This window comes from Hippocampus comes, unplaced genomic scaffold (assembly GCF_001891065.2).
Source record: "Hippocampus comes isolate QL1 unplaced genomic scaffold, H_comes_QL1_v1.1 scaffold124, whole genome shotgun sequence".
Classification (NCBI taxonomy): Eukaryota; Metazoa; Chordata; class Actinopteri; order Syngnathiformes; family Syngnathidae; genus Hippocampus; species Hippocampus comes.
The window spans coordinates 908,764-930,872 of record NW_017805075.1 but is presented as its reverse complement, the minus strand read 5'-3'; the positions used below and the strand labels follow the sequence as shown (position 1 = coordinate 930,872).

At 40.7% G+C, this 22,109-nt stretch overlaps 1 protein-coding gene across 2 annotated transcripts; it reads right to left on the bottom strand.

Annotated features, from left to right (window-relative positions):
* Positions 1 to 3,469: 3,469 nt before the first annotated feature.
* On the bottom strand, positions 3,470 to 21,218 carry uckl1a (uridine-cytidine kinase 1-like 1a). Of its 2 annotated transcripts, none has more exons than XM_019865236.1 (15): positions 21,090 to 21,218; positions 17,913 to 18,100; positions 17,174 to 17,280; positions 16,467 to 16,637; positions 13,874 to 13,945; positions 13,589 to 13,778; positions 12,885 to 12,946; positions 12,232 to 12,248; positions 11,198 to 11,296; positions 8,940 to 9,033; positions 7,477 to 7,539; positions 7,286 to 7,408; positions 6,284 to 6,391; positions 5,323 to 5,479; positions 3,470 to 4,557 (listed from the first exon to the last, which is right to left on the bottom strand). In XM_019865236.1, the coding sequence occupies exons 1-15, from the start codon at positions 21,122 to 21,124 to the stop codon at positions 4,475 to 4,477; spliced, it is 1,569 nt and encodes a 522-aa protein (XP_019720795.1). In that variant the 5' UTR covers positions 21,125 to 21,218; the 3' UTR covers positions 3,470 to 4,474. The 2 variants fall into 2 exon arrangements, with proteins under 2 accessions (XP_019720795.1, XP_019720794.1); XM_019865235.1 differs by lacking the exon at positions 21,090 to 21,218 and adding an exon at positions 18,597 to 18,892.
* Between the last annotated feature and the right edge of the window lie 891 nt (positions 21,219 to 22,109).

Genomic DNA, 22,109 nt, shown 5'->3' with positions numbered 1-22,109 from the left:
TCAAAACAAACCAGAGGTTCTGTCTCTGAAGTGTATATTTGTTGTAACATTAAATCGTTGGAACATTAACACTGCGCTTGAAGACAGAAAAATTGAAAAAAATTAAACTAAAATAATAATTAGATTCCAATGTTTTAAATCTTAACGTTAAATAAAAATTGTGCTGAAATAAATGTTAAAAACCTGTTCTTCAAACGCAAATATATTGAACATAAATACAACTGTGTGTTGTTTTTCTTTTGCACGCGTTTGAAGAGCTGCGCGTGCTCGTGCGCAAGTGGAAAAGGAGAAGGGGAACCACTCGGAAGGGTGGCAGGGGCGAAAATAGGTCACCCCTTAAAACAAAAAGATTTCCGCCAACATCGCAACAGTCTGTTGAATTTTCATTGGCGGACTTGTCTCCATGGCAACAGGTTAACCTTGAGGCAGGAGTCACGTGGTCGAGTGAGTCGACTGGCGCTGTCTTGGAAGACGCAGCGTGCGTGCATCGTGTGACATCCGCGGAGCGAGTCACAACAAACGTGGATGGGTGGGGGGTCCATACAACGTCCTGACCAGTGTGTGACGTGAATGAGCGCATGAACGAGAGTGTTGAGGTCACAATAACTCCGTCATCACGAGGCGTGAACGTGTGTCCGTGTGTAGGGGGGTAATTAACACGATTTGTGCTTTTCTTTTGTTTTGCAAACCCTCAAATGACACGTTTGTTTAATTTTTGCACACCCTTCCGCAGAGGACAAGTCAACGTGATAGTTGGATGTATGTGGAAATAAGCGTTTGGGAACAAGGTGCGCGACGTTAATCGCTTCCTGTTATTGAGAACTAAATATAATCACCACTGACCCCTGCAGGACGTTAAGTGTATGACAAACCTTAATGATCAAGTTTGACATTCTTCTGTTTATCCTAAGGTGGCCAAAGTAGTTATGATGTGTGTGGGTATGTATGTGTGTATATATCTATATACATCTATATAGATATATACAGTACTGTATATACATACACACACACACAAATATATGTATATACATATATTCGTATGTATATACATACACACACATTAGATGTCAAACTTCAACCATGCCGCAATGCCCTATAAAAAGTTACTAGCTATGTACCTATTCTACTCTTCCATAGTACTAAAGCCCAAGGTTTAAAATGAATACCCTCATACCTACAATTAAGGTCTCTGCCAGTGACCTGAACCGGAAAGAATTGCTACGTTTTGTTCATCCCAATGCAGAAGCCAAACATTTTAATGTGATAACTTCTTTCATTGTGATGTGATATTTAAGTTTTTTTTCCTAATGACACAGCAGTACACTTCCGTGAAATAGCCAACAGCAGCGATCACCAAGGTGTTGACAAATCCAGCCTTCTCATCCATTAGTCGTTCTGGACCAAAAAGAAGAGCTTGAAAAAGGGAATCCTGGGTATGATGTGACCCACATTATCTTGCAAACCAAGGACATTGAGAATTATATATATTAAAAAAAAAAATAAAAAAATTGGTGGCATGGGAACTTTAACATCATGTCAAAACTGTGGAAAAGCTGAAAGAGCTACTGAATGTGAGGAAAGCGTGCTGAAAAAGGAACAACCCCCACCCGAAGTTAGAGTTCAGTTAAAATGAAGTGAGGGGAAGAAAAATGGAGCAATTCAGGAAAGAAACTTTATTTTTTGACATTCATTCCACAGTAAAATACTGAACTATTTTTCTTGAAACACGTTAAAGAATTTTGGAGGGCCGAAACAGACGAATGGCATTTCCATTCATTTCAGTGGGCAAAGTTTGAAAATATGAGTGGTTTGAGTTCTGAACATGGGCACGAAATAAACCCAAGATACCACTATAGCTAGTTTTGTTTTTTTTTTTTTTTTAATAATTGTGAAATTAGAAAAAATGCAAGGCAGATTTAGGTGGGAGCAAAAACATAACTCAGGGTTCCAATTGAAGTGACTACACATTTTCACACTTTGTACTCCTGCTATCTCACACTCTTTTAATCACACCTTTTAAAGGGGTTGCACACAATAGAAAGTAAACAAGGAATTTAATAGCCATTTAGCCCTTTGGTACACAACTGTATGTCAAACACTGTACTGTAGAAGTTTAATATAGCCTACTCGCCAGCCACAATAGGTCGGCATGCACAATAGGAGATACAAAAGCCGTTTTAAAGATTCTGTGATAACGCTCACTTTTGTTTGATACTTTCACCTACGTGACTGCTGTTGTATCCTTGTCAATGAACAGTGGTGGGCACGACAGTTCGTCAGTCATGCTCCAGTCATTCTTACTACGTCATACGCAAACGTAGGCAAAAGAAAAAAAATAGTCACTCACACAGCGTGGTGACGGGTGAAGTAAAAATAATATGGAACAATGTCATTGCAGCCTGTGGGACCGAAAGGTATAGAACACTGCTAGATTTTTTTAAACTCATGTCTTCTTGTGAGGCACCTGCATGTGATGTAGTAAATATGTTCGATGCCGATTGGTTGTAGCCACCGACAATGGACGAACTGGACCGGCCTGAAATAACGATGGAAAGATGACTTGACGGACTGACGTGGCGACCACTGGTGATGTTTTTCAACAGGGATGGGTGGGGGAGGGAAACAATTTTATTGATGCACAACTACCAGTAGATGGCAACAATACACCATTTTTAATACCAGATGAGTCCGGTTTGTGAGTCCACGAGGAGGAACAGCTACATTTATCCTTCCATATTAGACCTGCCTTTGTTCTATTGCTGATTATAAAAGAACGGGGGAAGGCAGAACTTTATTTCTTTTTACTGGCGAGTCTACCGTTTCATTTGATAGAAACTGTGTGTGTGTAAATATATATGTATCTCAGTGGTTCTGCATCTGGGTTCGATCGAACCCCAGGGGTTCGGTGAATCGGTCTTTGGGGTTTGACGGAGCCGCTACCATGGAGGTTAAGACGCACCCGACTCAACATGTCAATTAGTTATGACACGCCCGCTTGGCCATCACTGGCGGCAGATGATCACATTGCATTGCTTGTCCAATCAGTGGGGCGGAAAATTTAGTTTGCTCAGTTATCACCGTGTGACTGACGTGATAGTACGTCGTGTGATTTTTTAAAAAAAAATGTTTTAATACATGCTATGTCGAGCAAAAAAAAAAAAACAAAAAAAACAAAGTGGTCGGACGAATATGTACCACCTGGTTTCACATACATCACGGAATGTGATGGGACTCAGTATCCTATTTGTATGATTTGTCATGCCAAGTTGAGTAACTTCAGCCTCGCACCGGCAAAACTGAAGGAAGACTTCTTGAATCTGATTTTTATTTTTCACTAAGGATCACGAAGGGTTTGGTGAATGTGCATATGAACTGGTTGGGTTCTGTACCTCAAACAAGGTTAAGAACCACTGATACATACATACATACACACACACACACATTATATATATATATATATATATATATATATATAAATCATTGAAGAAAATATCCCGTGGGTCTTGCTTTAAAATGACTGCCAGTGATTGAGTTTTAAGCGAGGCTTTCATTTAACACTGTACAGTATGTGTTATTGCGACTGTAGAACGACACAGAATTGTCAAATATTTTGTAACTGAGATTACACACTCCAGCTCTTGTATTGGACCTCATTAGACGTACCTAATGAAGTGCCCAGTGAGTTTGCAAACTGATGTTTAACTTTAGGAGTCAAAGGTCCCCACAAAATCAGGGCTGTCCACTCACGAAGATGAATAATATATATATCCAAATATACTGTCGCTTTCTTAATACTATACCAAAGTTGTTCCTCTTTATTGCAATACAAATCCAAATGCAGTTCCTGCGTTGAAGTGAAAGTTTAACACTAAAATATAAACGTGAATATCTTTTTATTTACTGAATGTAGAGAGAGAGAGAGAGAGAGAGAGAGAGAGAGAGAGAGAGAGAGAGAGAGAGAGAGAGAGGAAGGAAAATGAGCTACAGGACATTTATGAGAATTAACCGTTTCTTAAGAGAGAACTTAAATATAGTTATGGAAAATATATTTGCTCTTACAGTGTAAAAGGTATCTATTTTTATATTCTACATTTTGGTGCTTTGTGACTATTTCACATGAGTGTTTTTGTTTGTCTGTGATACCCTTGACAATGTTCCGACTAAAATGAGCATTGTATGCACATTTTAGTATAGTAACACCAAAAGTTTGAATGAAAAGCTGCTACAATGAACTCCGGAACAAAATCATGTTAAATATTAACAGTGTTATTTCATACAGGCTTGGGACTGCTACAGTCTCTGAGTCAAAAGATTCCTGATGGTGTTGACAAGTGGACCCAAACACACTTGCTGTAAAAAAAACCAAAACAAAAAAACACTACATAAAACCAACATTGCACTAAGAGTTCAGACTATTTAACCAGATTGAAAACACACCATGAAGTCAACTTTACAAGTGGTTGCCTTTGGCGCATCAGTCTGGCCGCTGTTCCCGGTCCTCCTCATCACAGCATTTGTCAAATACATCTGTGCCGAAGTAGCGGTCCCCAAAGTCCCCTGAAAGCACACAAGCATGAACATACCCAATTCATGAAACTTGTGAGGCTTTTGTGTGGAATTTCAGGATGACCTATAACCTTTAGAGTTCTACTTGATTTAACCTTATGTAACCCTGTGAATGCACATCTAACGGTTCAATGTTTCCATTACTCAATACAAAAAATGAGCTAAATGGCACCTTGAACTGCGAAAAAGGATGAAACTGATCAAATCTGGAGATAGGAGGTTTCATCCCGACGCCAGCGATGCTGTAAATAATCCACAGAATAATCACCGCACCAAAAAACTGGTCTTCATGGCAATGGTCAGATACATTACATTTACAATTACATTACAATACGGCCCGATTGTAGTTCTACTGTCCACAGAGTATAATTCCTTTTAATGAATCTGAATTTCATTTGAAGCCCAGTCGATCGTGTTTGTAGAGCGCAAACCACTGAAGAAAGATGAAGCAGTCATCTTAAGCCTGTTGTTGTAATTCTGAGAAAAGTTGAATTTTGCTGATTCAAGATTTGAAAGAGGAGGCGGCCTGGTGTGACAAGGCCCTATCCCGCTTGACCTAAACACTAAAACATCGAGCAGTTGGACTTGTGTATGCCAAAGTTTAGAGATGGTCAAATTAAGTTCACCTGTCAAGGTCTCGGTGCATCGTCAGTTCATCCTGAAATGTCTTCAGAAACGCCATCAACTCGGAAGCAGTGTGGGTTGGAGCTGCTCTCTACCAATTGAGTGGATAACAAAGCACGGGCAACGTCTTACCGATGCCGGGAATGACGTGCAACGAGTTGTCCACTCTCTTGTCCACACCTGTGGTGATGATTTTCACCTTGGGGAAGGCGTAGGCCACCGAGTGCACGCCGAGCTCAGCCATCAGCAGCGACACCAGCAGAATCTTCTCCTCCTGCACTTCGTGGTCCTACATGCATACATGCACGCCATGTTGTTTCAACAAGATGCCCTGCACATCTTTTGTTGCTCCACGTATAGGGACATACTGTACAGAGCTGGTGCCTATTCTTGCTGCTATTCGCGGGTCAGCCCGGTCCCTCTCTCCCACCAATAGTGCAAGTCCACCATATACCCATATACGTGTGTACATGCACGAACGTTTCTTTTTTTTTTCTTTTTGGCATATTCAGAAATGTTTTTATTTCTGCAAATAAAAGCTTTCAATAGAATTTGGTAGTTATGTTGTCAGTACTTTAGATAATACAATTGAAAATGGAAATGTAGATTTTAACGTACGTGTTAATAAAAAACAATCAGAGAAACTGAAAATTCTGCAGTGGTCTCGGAAGTTTTTTTTTTTTACAGAGCTGTATTTTGTGGCCACAAATCAGCAGTTTGTGCACATCATCACATATATTGCTAGCTATATTGTTTTTAAAATTAAAAAATACATACATGCATATATATCTCTCACATTATGTCTGGGGCTTTGTATTCATAGTAATATTGCACTGCATGCTACTCGCTACCTAATGAGATGAATGGAATGTCATAGAAGTGCACTGCGTGATAGTTTGATTCTTCATTAGGGGAACTAGTGGGCACAGCTCACAGTATGACACAGAACAGTTTGACCACCACAGGGATAAATCATGACTAGGCTGTGTCAAAAAATGCACATTGTCATCTTTGTGGGAGCTCAAATGTGGCCATCATGTTGTGGTGGTGTGTATATTGATGAGTGTTTATTTAGCCGATTGGGCAAACCCACCAGAAGTACTCGAACGGCCATCATGGCAGCAGCCCCGGTGGACACGGTGCTGTCCATTAAGATGACGTGGTCTTCGCTGATGTCTTTGGGCAGGCGCAGGTAATGTAGCTGGGAAAGAGATGGGCTGCCATGGTTACGGAAGCAAGAGGAGTAGTTGCCAAGGAGACGACCATCACGTGGAGAGAAACGATCGCTAAAAGTAGTTTTTTTTCGTCCTTTTTTTTTTTTTTTTTTTTTAAACTGGGTCCTTGAGACGTAATTGGACAATTAGCTCGCTAGGTGCCAAATAGGCCTCCAAAGTTGGTTGGGGGTAGGGGGTGTTGGTAAATTTCAGCAAAGTTTCCAGAAATTTCTATGGGAAGTAAAGCTGGGGAATTTTGAGAAAAAAAAAATCCAACAGCCAACATTCATGCAAAATTAGGCAAATATAAAGCAATTTTACAGATATATTTGCAAGTACAAGTTTTTACAGTTTTAAATACCGTAAGTCACTGTCCATTAAAGGTTCTAGGTTCAGAGACCCAATATATAACATTTTTTGTACAGTTTAAATGACTTTGCCCTACCTCCCAATTGTATTATTTTCGGGTGTAATTCTATGGTCCACCACTAGACAGGGGCACACTTTTTCGCTTGATCCAGTACACATTTAAGAAAAGAAGAGTGAAAACAGTATTTCAAGATCAGCCGAGATTTTCCTGTTGCTGATCACCAAACAAACAGAAAACGCTCTATTCCAGCATTTTGGTCTGCTGAAAGAAAAGCGCATCCTTTTTTTTTAAAGGTAGGTTCAGTATCACAGAACACCAAATTCTCTGTGGGTCGTGAAAGATCAGTGAAAGTGCTCTAAAACGGCTGCATGTCAGTGAGTTACTTGCCTACCTTTATTTAGTAAATTCCTGGTTTACTTCCTTTTACTCACACAAATTCCCCTTCAAAGTTTTCAGATAAAAACTTCCCGGAATCTTGCCACCCTATTAGTAAACCATTGAAGGTTCCTACCTCTGGTTCGCCCGAGTCCAGGTTGGTCTGGATGAGAATCTTGCCGATGCGCACGTCCTTGCACACGGCCCTTAGGGCGGGCTCCATGGTCTCTCCCGCTCGCAGGATGGACACGCCGGTGATCTGCGGACATGAGTCAGCGTGTCAGCGTGTCTGAAAGCACATTTGGTTAGCCGGAGGACAACGCTCACCCCTTTGCCGCCGTATCTGTGGCCTTGGTACTCGTAGCCCTGCGGAGTGTGGACCTTGCAAGGCTGACACAAAGCAAAAAGCTTACTTGGGGTCATACATGAGTCAAGCATGTCTACTGATGTGAAAATTGTGTATTTACTACAAATAATGTATTTGTGTTTATCCGCAGTATCCTTTAGGCCAGCTTTGCAAAAGCCTGTTCGCCATCCCTCATTTGAATTAGGTGTGTTGGAGCTAGGGAAGTAGATAAAACAAGCTCGATAGGGGCTCTGGAGGACCAGACTGAGAGACCCCTGGTCTGGGCCAATGATTCTGTAGGCTGCAAGTACCACTGGTGGTACGGGGTCTCCCTCTAGTGCAGTGGTTCTTAACTTTTTTAGAGGTACCGAACCCAACCAGTTAATATGCACATTCACTGAACCCTTCATGAGTGAAAAATAAATATATATATTTTTTACAAATTCAAGATATTAAAAAAAAAAAAAAACCCTGAGGGTTCGATCGAACCCAGGTTAAGAACCACTGCTCTAGTGGTATGCAAATGAATCATTGCCCAAGTGCAGTTCAGTTGTATTGACCTTTCAATACATTTGATTTAATTGTAAAGAAGTTTGATGTAAAAAAAACATTTCGGTGCAATTTTTATGTACCGTACCTTTTATGTGCAGGACATTTTAATGGAACCATTACTTTGGGACAGGTATGCTTTTTTTTCATAAAAGTTTTTGCTCATAATATTGAGACTTGTTTCCAGTAAAATGACATATTTGTTCATATATTTTGACACAAGGATAACATTATCCTTAATTATCTGTCATCATTTACTTTAAGATATACTGTTTATCATTGTGGTACTCTTTTCCACACAGGTAACACCTGCACAATGCTCATTGTGAGTCTTTTCATTTTCGCTTTGCCCTATTAGTGTAAATACATCAGTTAGTATGTAAACGCTCGTTTTTTTTCCCTCAACTTGCTGCAGAGGTGGCGTATCTGAAGCTTACAAGTCAAATTCCGGCTAGCAATACAAAGCAAAAACAAACAAAAACACACCCACCAAGTGGAAGCTTGGAGCTCGAGAAATGTGTAATTTGATGTGCTCAAAGACTGGTGTTTTCTGAGTTATAAATTATGACAATAGTGAAAGACTAAAGGTTTGATTCGCATATCACTGATGTCTGACGGAATCCTCGCACCTCCCAAACCGCCATGTTTCAAGAAAACAAACAGCATGTATTGCATTGCCAAATACAGCATGCCATTTTCAGCATTTTTGATTGGTACACCATTTGTAAAGATAACATACCTACTTGGGGGTTAATGATAGGATTGATTTGTGAAAAAATATTACATTGACCGAATTTGGACTTAAGTTTCCTCCCGACACCAGTGATCTGTGAGCAACTTTCATAAATGTATGATGAGTCACAGCTGTCTTTGTGGTTAGTTATCAACTACCCACCTGTGACGGCAAAAAGGTGAGCGCATGTTCTATAAGAAGACGCATTAATCTCTTTGAGTAAAAGATGAACTCATCTCGGCTGGTTTCTTTATTTCTGTTGTGGAGAGAAAATCAATGATTGTACAGAAATGTTCACCATGACGAACTTCCGTGTTGCAAGCACTCAAGAGATCTCTGATTGGACCTTAAGGAAAACAGCTTTAACATGTGTTGAACGGGATGACTGAGAAAACATGCAAAAATGATTTGAATGACAATTTTCGCCTTTTTCTCAACCAATGTGTAAAGCATCAATCAAGAAGATGTGACAAGAGGTAACATTTTTTGCCGTAATTAACATTTAACAGCTTTGAGATTCAAAAACCAGACCCGATGGAAATTCAGACGTGAACTTAATCATTAAGGGACTTGCTAATTAAGGCTGTGTTCACACTGCAAGGTATGTTGCCCAATTGGGATTTGTGGTTAAATCTCAAAATTTTTATGCAGTCGTTCACAAAAACAAAAGTGACTTGTAATGAGAATGGAATGAAAGCGTGAAATGACACACATGGCCACAAAACACGACGTCATGTGGTGCATTGTCCTTACGTCAGGAAATCTGGCCCCTCGCTTGCGTGGGTGTCGGTCCTGACGTCTTAGTGGCAATTTCAAGGAGGTTTTATGTGCCGTGCTTCTGATTTACTTCCTCTTCTTCAAAGTGAAGTGCAGTTAAAGTTTTTTGCGACATGCGTCTCCTTTCCTTCGGCACCAAATGAATTGCTGACCCGCACGCATTGCGAGAGCTGCACAGGTCAATATGCACTCCACAAACTATTTCTCATTAATTTATATGCCACAATGCACATTCAAAGATACTCGCAACAGATTTTCAATAAACAAACACCTTTGTTGGACACTTGAGCAGCGAGTGAGAATCATTTTAGGCGATGGACTCATTGTTAGAGCGCAACAGAGCGCAGGCCGTTAAAATGAGGGCTCTGGTAGGTCTAATAATTCAATAATCCTGGAAGCCATAGTGTTAACGAACAATTTCATGTCATCTTTTTGCCACCAACTGTTGCCTGCCATTTCTTTTCATGGACATCTGTTTTGTCAAACAGTTCTGATATTTGTCCCCTTGTGACAATGTATTGGGCACAAGTGTGAGTGTCCAGACTGCAGTCACATTGCACACACATCTGATTGACATACCAAGAGGCCTGGGTCGAATTTGAAAACAAATCACAATTGTACTGGTATCATTGACATGAAAAAAATCTGATACATGTAACATAACAGCAAAAGAAAAGAGGGAGATTTGACCTGCAGTATGAACATAGCCCTAGTGGCTTTTTGTTGCTTGGATTAAAGGCACAGATGCGCTTTTCCAAGGCAGAAATGGATAGTGCGCTGTGCAGCTGATGCAGGCTAGGTGGCGCAACCCCAGACAACTTTTTGTCATTCTTTTCAGTTCAAGTAAACAGTAGTTCAACACTTTACGCCGTTTGGAAGTACCCTGCTGCCAATAGTTTACAAACCGGCCTGCTGCAAACACAGAATAAGAAGTGGCAGAGCAAGTGGCGGGGCTACCTGATGATGGTGTGGAGGCCTCGGACTTGCGGCGTGCACTCCAAAACACTGAGCGTCTGTGGTAGGGTCTGCGTCTGCTGGGCGGATGCCAAAAGTGCTCTGGGGCAGGGGGAACAAAAAACAAAAAAAAACTTGCATTTAATGTGTGTAAAGTCAACACAGCGAGTTGAACTGTTGCCTGCCATTTCTTTTCATGGACATCTGTTTTGTCAAACAGTTCTGATATTTGTCCCCTTGTGACAATGTATTGGGCACAAGTGTGAGTGTCCAGACTGCAGTCACATTGCACACACATCTGATTGACATACCAAGAGGCCTGGGTCGAATTTGAAAACAAATCACAATTGTACTGGTATCATTGACATGAAAAAAATCTGATACATGTAACATAACAGCAAAAGAAAAGAGGGAGATTTGACCTGCAGTATGAACATAGCCCTAGTGGCTTTTTGTTGCTTGGATTAAAGGCACAGATGCGCTTTTCCAAGGCAGAAATGGATAGTGCGCTGTGCAGCTGATGCAGGCTAGGTGGCGCAACCCCAGACAACTTTTTGTCATTCTTTTCAGTTCAAGTAAACAGTAGTTCAACACTTTACGCCGTTTGGAAGTACCCTGCTGCCAATAGTTTACAAACCGGCCTGCTGCAAACACAGAATAAGAAGTGGCAGAGCAAGTGGCGGGGCTACCTGATGATGGTGTGGAGGCCTCGGACTTGCGGCGTGCACTCCAAAACACTGAGCGTCTGTGGTAGGGTCTGCGTCTGCTGGGCGGATGCCAAAAGTGCTCTGGGGCAGGGGGAACAAAAAACAAAAAAAACTTGCATTTAATGTGTGTAAAGTCAACACAGCGAGTTGTGGTCTGAAGTTTACATAAAGTACACTCATCAGTAGCATGAATATCAAATTCATTTTAGCTTGGAATTTTGAATGATTTATTTGATTGCAATTCCCGACCACTGGGCTGCATTTAGGAGGCAAAAAATTGTGCAGTATCTGCAACATGAAATTAGTGAAAAAACAAAAGTGATTCATGCATGATCCCCTCGAACATTAAATCACATTTACTCTCACCTATTATTTTCTTTGTCATGAAGTGGAGTTTCTGCAGAACTAGCGTAACCTGGTAATCCACCGTTATTGTTGTCAATGTCATGTGGCAAGAAAGATGCGTATTGGATTGACTGGAGTCAGAGCTCCATGTAGGGGACATATGGTGCAAGTGCAGCTTTCTGCGTGACGACATATAACAGCATTTACCGTGACCATGACAAATGAATCTGACATCATTTAATCAGCAAAACGCCATTCAATTATGATAATTTGAAAATGAATGAATCGGTCGGGACGTAATATTTTATAGGAGGTGTAACTTATTATTTGTACAAGGAGATTCCTGGCCAGGTTCAAAACTTACCCACGATATATTTTGTGCACGGAAAATGGACAGTAGGTCAGGTGTTAAGAGAACATTCAGAACCACTTATTAAATGATTTAAGTGAATGTATCCAAGTATTGCAATCTGTTTGGCTTTGAGAAAATCCTGAAAAAAATTCACACCAGTGTACTTAAATCTTGTTTTTTAAAAAAAAATCCAGCCTGGAAATGGAAGACTTGAAATGAATGAAACACCCGCAAATGAATATGACATTCATGTCCACGATGAGTGCTTGACTACTTGACACACCAACACGAGGTCAAGTGAAAATGCATTTCAGCATACCTGACACTGAGCTCACGCTGCAGAAAGAGAAAGTAACAGATGAGACCGACAAAATGAAAAGAAAATAGCTCAGAGTTGCTTTCATCTGCCAAGAATATCATGCCACCCAGGGCAATGACATGCATTTTTAATAGTTCCAAACTCATGAAACGTGGCCACAATTTTCATGGCCACAAATGAGCATTTTGGATGCATGTTATATCTATGAGATGACTGAAAACCAACTCCCTATTTTTAAGTGCTTTTGTAACTTATTCCGAACTATCATTCTTACAAGAAATGAACATGTTCAGCAAGTGTGTAAGATGGTGTTGTATTCAAAATTCAATACTGGGAACCGCATCCACCGATTTCACAAGGAACTCTTGCAGGATGGGAGATTGAACTCATAGTCACCCTGGAAGTCCTTCCAAAGTTGTTTGCTCAAGTATACTTACTCCTTAAGCAACCTCCAAATGAAGAAATTTGAAAACTATTAAAATAGGAAGTTATTTTTCAGTCAACTTGTATAGTGTGGCCAAGATATAATTTTTGGCATGTCTTAGGGTATGTAGCCACTAGCTATGTTTGAACCTGAAGATTAGTTGCTGAAGCACGTTAGATGCAAGATTCTTCCACCAGATGGGGCCGCAATGTCAAACAGCATAACTTACCTCCTCCAGCTGGCTGTGCACATGCTGGACGATCAGATCGATGGCCACCATATTGCCACCACCTTGAAGAGAAAAGAAAAGACAAGTATGGTGACTTACAAGTGCCCTAACTTTCAAGTTTTTCCAGTTACATGTCATGGTGCGGCTGATGTTTTTTGCAAGCAAAAATTTGAATTCGGTGAGTGTCAGACAACCAATGGCAGCAGAGAATCTTACATGTGGCCACTATCAGTTCATGTGATTAACGCACACTAATTGGGTTGTGTTGTGTGCTTGCATTTCCCATTTCTGTGGAGGTATTTTGCCGGATTTCTTTTTTCTATTCACAGGTCTTAAGAAACGGACTGCTATGGAGGAAAAGCAGATCATGTTAATTGAATTAAAGCTTGGAATCATGCAAAAAACATGAGCAACTTGGACAAGCAGTTTCACGAATGAGCTGGTTGTCTCTATAGAAAACAGGGGGGATGTTCTCCCCCAAAAATCTGTGATTAGGCGGATCTGCAAATGCTGAACTGTGAATATACAGGGGTTCAATGCATACTGAAGCAAAAGGAGTGAATTAAGGGCGTAACCCCTGCCAAGGGCGTTAAAATAATTTCTAAAGCTGTGGATCTCTGTCCATTAAGCAGAAGATTCTGAAAGCATGGCAAGAGGCAAATAAAAAGTCATTGTTGATAGTTGGAAATTGTACCATGTCTCACCTCTGGGCACCACAATGTCAGCCAACCTCATGGTGGGCTCGATGTACTGCTCAAAGGCCGGTTTGACAAACTTGTTGTACTGCTTGATGACGCCTTCCATGTCCCGCCTGCGCTCTGTGATGTCCCTGCGGAGACGGCGGACCAGCCGGATGTCCGAGTCCGTGTCCACAAAGATTTTCATATCCAGGAGCTGCGGGCGGGACAAGCAAACACCAGCGGACACTTCAATAAGCTTCAATTCATTGGTCAAAAAACAAGGTGCAACTGTGCTTTCTTTCACTTGACCTGAAGAAGAGGTTTGTCTGCAAAGGCCATAATTCCTTCAAATATGATCACGCTGGCACCATACACATTCTTCTGTAGGCGACAACAGAGACACCTTGTAAGAACCAAGTTTCTTTCAAAGCATGAGAGACAAGAAAGTGACATTGTAGTAATTACAGTGGTCGGAAGGAAGTATGAGGGGGGATGGATGGACGTACCTTGGTACCTCTACTTACGAACGTCTCTTCTTACGAAATTTTCAAGTTACGAAACACCTCAATGGGAGAATATTGTCTGTTGTTACGAAACAAATTTAAAGATACGAAAGATAAAAATACAATATGGTCTGCTACTCGCAACTCCGAGTTTCCTGAATGTAACATACTTATAGCTGCACTGCCATTGGCTCTTAGCATCTTCCTGGCATCCCATTGGCTAAGAGGGACTTCTATCGTATGTGTTTATGCGTGTAGATAGATTGATATGTGTCTATGCAGTGTCCTCGTCATTCGCCCCTCGGGCCTTAAGGTGTTCCGATGTCAATGTGAATCATCCAGAAAAAGTGTTCACCAGTCTGGCGATTGCTCACTATGCGGATGTTTGCCTTGGACATTTTCAAAGGGAGGGCAAAAAAAAATTAGGATTCAGTTAAAAGTTAAATGAGCATCATTTTTAGTCTTTACTCTCCTTTGTTTTTTTACATTATGCACGACTCTCATTTATTGTGCTATAATCTAACTGTAACATGTATTCATTACACATTTTGATGCTTTAGAAAACATTTATGTCTGAGTTTTTTTTTGGGGTGGGGGGGGTGTCTTGGAACGCATTAGGGCATTTACATTGAAAGCGCGTCTCTACTTACAAAATTTTCAAATTAAGAAATTTCTTCCAGAACCAATTAATTTCGTAAGTAGAGGTACCATTGTATGTATAAATCCATGTCGTACTTGTACAAGCAGTGTATGTAGCAATGGCTCGCAAAGGAGAGGGGCGGACGGCGCGGGGACCCTGGGTCTGGTTGGAATGACCACTTCAATCTGAGTCCAAACCACCAAGAACTTTGAATATCGTACAATTGTTTCTAGAGAAATGAAGTGTTTTGTGTTGGAAGAAAAGGCCCTTTTTATGAAAGGTTTTCATGGGATATCGAAAACCTGGTAAATAAAATGCCCTCAAAATTAGAGTAGAACAGTATAACTTGATTATTTCTCAACACATCTCCTCAACCCTTTGATTTCTTCTGCTCCTTGGGGGAGGCCCTTCACTGATGGGCTGACAAGTTTCAGTTCACAATGTACACGAATAAGCTGGTATGGGCCAAAATTCTAAGAGATTCACCAAGTCAACGCGTCGAAGTGGCCGTGAAGTTTCAAATGGTGTCACTTACCCTAAAAACTCAATTTAGACACACACACACACACACACACACACACACACACACACACACACACACACACAAAATTACATTATTGGCAAAAAGGCCAGTGTGGACAGTAGATTAGCACATGTAGGTCAATCATCCATTGTGAATTTAGAATTTATTTGTTCTGGAGGATTTGAGGTGCTCCTTCCATGTTTTTGTTTTCCCCACAAGGTTTCTGCCCAGCTGTCACATTGCTACTTCTAAAAGGGCTTATTGATGAAATGCTGCATCCACAAGTAAATACATACCGGTAATCAAATCTTCCCCCGAACAACTCGCTTGCGTGTGTGTGGAAGGTTATAGTTCAGTGGTTCTTAACCTTTTTAGAGGTACCGAACCCAACCAGTTCATATGCACATTCACCGAAAACCTTCATGAGTGAAAAATATATACATTTTAAAATGAATTAAAAGATATTAAAAAAACGCATTTATTAAAAACAGAAAAAAGTAAATACAATTTCAAGAAATAAGTATACTTTTTTAAAAATTGCACGACGTACTATCACGACAGTCACACGTTGACTACAGTACTAAGCGAACTAAATTTCCCACAGCACTGATTGGACAAGCAATGTCATCTGCAGCCAGTGATGGCCAAGCGGGTGTGTCATACCTAATTAACATGATGAGTCGCGTGTGTCTTACCCTCCATGGCAGAGGCTCCGTCGAATCCCTGAGACCGACTCACCGAACCCCTGGGGTTCAATCGAACCCAGGTTAAGAACCACTGTTATAGTTAAATTTGTGAGTTTACTGGTGTAAACAAATGAGTCTTAGATAGCAGCGTTGGGTTCTAAAATGAGGAACAACTGCTCTATGAAGTTGTTGAAGGAGGGAGGGTTTTTTTATGTGTGGCGAAATGTCCATGTGCCACAAAAATGCAAGCTGCCAGCAGCATGCGGCACAGGAAGAGAAGTTTGCTTATGCTCACTGAATGAGACAGATTTGTCACTCAACTATTTCATGCCAAGAAAGATGCGGTAAAAATATGTCCATAATTCTTGATCTTGGGCTATTTTTGATGAAAGTGTGCAACAGACGTGCTATTCAGACTGTGAGAAACTGTTTACTGTTCTCCAGCAAGTTAAAAATATACTTTCTTCCTTTCCCTCATAGATGGTTAGAATTGACATTTCACTTTTAATCAACAAATTGCATTATCTGGCCAGTTAGGACACAATCTCACCCAGTCTTTCTGTCGTCTGTGTGTGGTGAAGTCATACACGGGGATCTTCACACTCTTGCCCTGCTTAAGTTTGCGCAAAGTGGAGACCAGCAACTCAAAGTCAAAGGCCCCCGGATGATCGAAGTTGTAGTCGTTACTTGCCGCCAAGGCTTGCTCTTCAAGAGACAAATCCTGTCAAAACACAACATGCAAAAGTAAAGCGCCTTTAAAGCCCAACCAAAAAGGAGCGGAAGATTATCTGCATCAATGATGAAAAGTTTGCGCGCAGGTCAATTTGCACATCTACTAGACTACCAAGTGAAGCTATACACATACGTATATATATTTTGTATTTCCTTGGGTTTTCTCTGTGTGATATTAAAATTTGTTTGATGAACTGAAATCTTTGTGTGTGATAAATATGCAAAAAAACACAGCAATCAGAAAGGGGGCAAATACTTTTTCGCAGCCATATATACACGCACGCACGCACAGTACATTGATTTTAAAAAGTCTGCAAAAGAGCGGTAAGGACTCCGAACTCTCCTGACATGAGTTCCTCCTCAATGAAGGTGTGAAGTTCAGTGTACATGGTTGTCTGTCTATATGTGCCCTGCAATTAACAGGCGAGCAATCCAGCGTGTAGTCTAGCTTTCGCCGAAAGTCAGCTGAGAGAGGCTGCACCTCCAAACAGGGAAAGCGCTGGAGAAAATGATTGGCGGTGTCACCTTGTAGAAGGAATCCATGGACAGAAGCACCACCCAGGGCACATCCAGAGCTTCGATGATCTTGTTGGCCACGGTGGTCTTCCCTGAGGCGCTGCCCCCGCACAAACCTGCCGTTCAAAAGGATCATTATGCCTGCTTTGTCCAGCGTATCTAATGTTTTCAAGCGGCACAGGTGCTGTAGCTGAAAATAAATATATCCTTACACTTTCTTAGATTTTTCAGGTATCTGTACATAGTGGAGTATTTATTTTTCAGATGACCTCTTACTTTTGTTACCTACATTTGAAAACAGATATATTTGCTTTCTACTCCTTACTTTGTCAAAATATACTGCTTTCCAACCTCTGTGGCTGATGACATGACACAAAAAAGACATGGAGAAATGAGATTGCAGCCTTTTGAGAAGCTAAACAACAGTACTATATAACAAAAATCTCCACATAGTCTACAAAAAGACAAAGGTATAGTGTATATTTTTGTTCGGAATTGTTTCCTCATGAGGGACATGTCAGCTCAGTCTGGATGGTCCTTGGCACAATGGGTGGGAAAAAAAAAAATTACACAAATATAATTTGTATAGTGCTCATAGTGAGAAAATCTCTGGACAAAGTGGCGATAAAGATTGAAAAAAAAAAGTAAAAGTGATCAGAAAAATACGGATACCTGAAAAATGTACTCAAGAACAGAAACAAAGTATTTGAACTTGGTCACTTGCTAGCGACATGACTGCTCATCGTACCTATGACGAAGGCCTCCTTGGACTGCGCTCCATGCTCGTCGTACCAGGGAGGTCGCCCAGCAGTGTAGATGGTGCGCGTGCCCGTGCGGAGCAAGGGTGGCTCTGTTTTACTTAGCGATGTGGCACTCTTCCTTCGAGGGGCGCTAGCGGGCGGCAAAAGCCGGTCTAACGAGTCCTCGCCACTCCCGCTGGAAAACACAAATGTATGCATGTTCTTTTGTCCGTTTGTATTAAATTACCTGCATCAAGCGCCTTAGGTCACTGCATGTTGAGGGACACAGCCAAACACGACTAAAGTGGACCACCTCCAAAAAAAAAAAAAAAAAATGATGACTGTTCGCCCCACACCAAAGTTGACTACCGCGCTTTTATCACCGCCCTGCAAGAGAAAAACTCTGTACTGTATTGAGTTTTGAGGATCAACATACTCTACAAGATTATTTTTTCTATCGAACCACAAAAACTTGGCATGATTGTCAAGGAAGAAGCAGATGGCCACAAAGAGGAAACTGGTGAGAATAAGGAGAGAGAATTTTGTGGCTGACCCCTCATCAACCCATGATTTTCATACAATTTATTGGTCACGCCGCATGTTAAGTGTTGCTGTTAAAAAAAATTTGCAAACAAACAAACAAATGGAATCCTGCCTGAGCCGCAGAAAACAGTAGCAGAGCCAGTTCTTACCTGGAGTGAGTCCTCAGGGACCAACAGCCTGAGATTCTGGCTCCACTACAATCCTGCAGGCTTCTATTTGCCCCAGTTGATAACTTGTTACTCTCCATCGGGTCTGTCTCCACGGCAACCACTTCAGAACAACAGTACCGAACCCTCTTCAACACAAAACTTGTAAACTAGAAAATCTAGGAAAGTCATAATTGAGTCCGCTTTGATTTGGACTCATCCAGAAGCTAACCCGGCTTACGTGCCTCCGACTTTAGGTCTGTCAGTTCCCATGTGTCCTCGCTACTCTCTGGCATAAGATTTTTTGTGTGTGTGTGTGTGTGTGTGTGTGTGTGTGTGTGTGTGTGTGTGTGTGACACACTTAAGAGGATCAGTGAAAGACTGGCAACAACGAGGTGCTTGGCTGGTATTAATAGAAGCACCTGGAAGTAACAAAAAGGCAGTTGTCTTTTGCTGATCCTTTGTCACAGTTCACTGATCTTGTGAGCCACACAAGCTGGAAAACTTGACGGCCACAACAACGCTGCAAGCCTCAACCCATCCTCAAAAAGCTCTGAAAGGGGTTTGTGGACTCTGAAGATGCCACAAAATGAAGAAAAAGCACTTAAAATAAAGATTGGTAATTCATTCCCATTGGTTTATTTACTGGCGTCTACAAGAACACAAAATAATCAGCAATGCATCATTGCCATAAAGTGAAAATGTACACAATCAGGAACCTATCTTACATAATCAATGACTGTGTGGAGTTCAATAGTGCAATAAACAATTATCAACACCTATTTTAATAAGGGATTACCGTAGTCATTTAAAAATCTTGCTCAACTTAAAATTGTTCACATATTCTGACTTCCAGCCTCTTAATATGAAATATTCTCCAATTTCTGCGTGCATGCATGCTACCATATTTTTTAAGGTAGCGTACGTTTTACCATGCCCGGGTGTATGTGTTAAATACAGAAATAGCACCTGTAAATGACACTATGCCTTTTATGTGGTACTGCCCTCCCAAATACATCAAACTTTAAGAACATAAACAAAAACAAAACAAACAAAAAAAAAACATCTGCCACACGGGTACACACTGAGGCTTACATTTTTGCTTTCTCGCAAAAACGTTACACCAGGATTCGATGTAGTTTTAAAGTTAAAACTTTTTGGCACAATCCAGCCCAAAAGTTGTTTCCCAACCACTAAAAGACATAAGAATTCAACAACAACAACAGAGTCGAAGGAAAAGCATTGATTCATAGTCATGGCAACTTCATTTGGGTTTCCACGGGAATTTAGGATGCACTTTAAACCACCAGGATTATACATTTGGAAACAATGTGATACAGGATTTTGGTGAAGGTGAGTAAAACATTGTATTTGTATAAATTATAAATGGCGACAGACAGCCACTAGTGTGCTCCACAATTCAATAGATTGGCAAAGAAGTGTAGGTTATGTGAAATGTATGCAAGTGTAAAGCTCTTTGAGCAATCACCACGTGATGGAGATTGCCAGATAGATAGACAGATAGATAGATAGATAGATGGATAGATAGATAGATAGATAGATAGATAGATAGATAGATAGATAGAGCACTCAATTATCATTTTATTCAAATTAAATCTTTCATCTGATGGACTATGACATGTTTTGGGGGGAGCTGACTGACTGACAACAGACAGGTGGAGCGGTCTTCTTTACTGACAGAAGCGATGACAAAAGCCCAGGCTGTTCACGGGTGACGAATGATGGACCAGCAAATTTCTGTAAATTGCCCACTTCTGTGCGAAACACGTTTTGTTTATTGAACGGTTTTTTTCCTTCTCCTATACTTAATTGCAGTGTTACTGTTCAAACTATGCATCATGTTACAGTGGCTTACAAAAATGTCAAATATATTTTTTCGGAATAAAACCTCTGCCTCGATTTTGAATTCCATTGTGATGGTACTTGGAAAGCCATACATTTTTCGAGGTGATACCTACTTGGTTTAAATTTGAGAGCCGTGCACTTGGTTATTTCAACTGTTCAGACTCCACCTCTCTCTCCTTCCATCCGTTGGCCTGCATTTGCACTGCTCATTAAGCTCGTTTCGATGCCATCACTTTGTTGACATTACAACATTGCTCGCCATTGAGTTCAAATTCTATTCTCGGAGATCGTCAATATCAAGGCGACCTTTTACCGTTTTTTCCACTTACATATCAGTGACGCATATATATTGCGTCTTCAGCTCACCTACTTTTGGTGGCCGGACATCACACGCGTCAAGCTCCGCAGTTTAATTGCTGGCTAATTGTCATCTTGAAAAAGTACCTATTTCACACATCAGTGGCTTTAATTAGCCCGAGTAAATTTATTCGAGCAGTCTGAGAAGGAGCGTATGGAAATATCTTGATATACTGTGCGACTCGAACACACCAGTCAAGCGTCGAGCGTACAAATAAACAACACGAACAATGACTGATATTTTACGAAAGAGGTATATTTCGCGCCAGGTACCTGTCCGACCGGCAAGACATTATCGTCTCCTGCATTCATCCAAGGTAATCGAAGCCGGCGTCGACCGCTCCAAGCCATTCATGATGATGATGATAACGATGGTGATGGACGGAGACCTCCGTATTTAGGCATTATGGGTAATGAAGTTTGGCGGGACGTGCCTGCTACCACGTAAATTATAACCATTATACACGAGGCAGAAGTAGAAAAACACTCCCGCGCTGTACTCAAGTAGAAATGCATATTTTTGTGTTTAAAAAAAAAAAAAAGTACAAATACTGATTCAACTTAGTTTTACTGTTTTCTGCTTTCTACAGTCTTCGTTTTTAATTTGCTTTATTTAGTGTTGTATTTCTGATATTTTCTCATTGTACAGCACTTTGTATACAGCGATGGTTGTTTTAAAGTGCTCTATAAATACAGATGAGTTGAGTTGAGAACTCCTTTGCTACTGTAGAAATGTACAAACTGAAAAAGTCACAGTGAATTATATTATATAGAGTTGCAGTTTTGATAACTTGTCACACAAGAAAACCAACTAACTAACTAATTATAATAATAATAATAATAATAATGATAATAATAATCATAATAATAATAATAATAATACATTTTATTTGGAAGCGCCTTTCAAAACACTCATGAACACTTTACAATCTAACTAACTCTGCCTACAAAACCGCCTAGTTTAACTCTTTCCTCATACTGAAAAGAAAAAGCTTTGAACACAGCTTTTGTTTGAAGGTACATTCTGCCAGGTTGATCAGGACTGAAATGGCATGTCTCACATGAGCAAACAAAAACAACAATAATTTAACAAAATGCTAAATTAGCCAATGCTCACAACTGGGGGGAAATGCACCTTACCTGTATGCGTTTTTAGATTAGACAGATCATTTTTGAACAGCAGAAGCTGATCCTTTCTAGCCTGGCACAAGACAAGATGCGTTTGCCACCTACCAGTCTTGCTGATGACATTAAAAAATTCTCTTAAATCAGTCCATGGATGGGGAATATCTT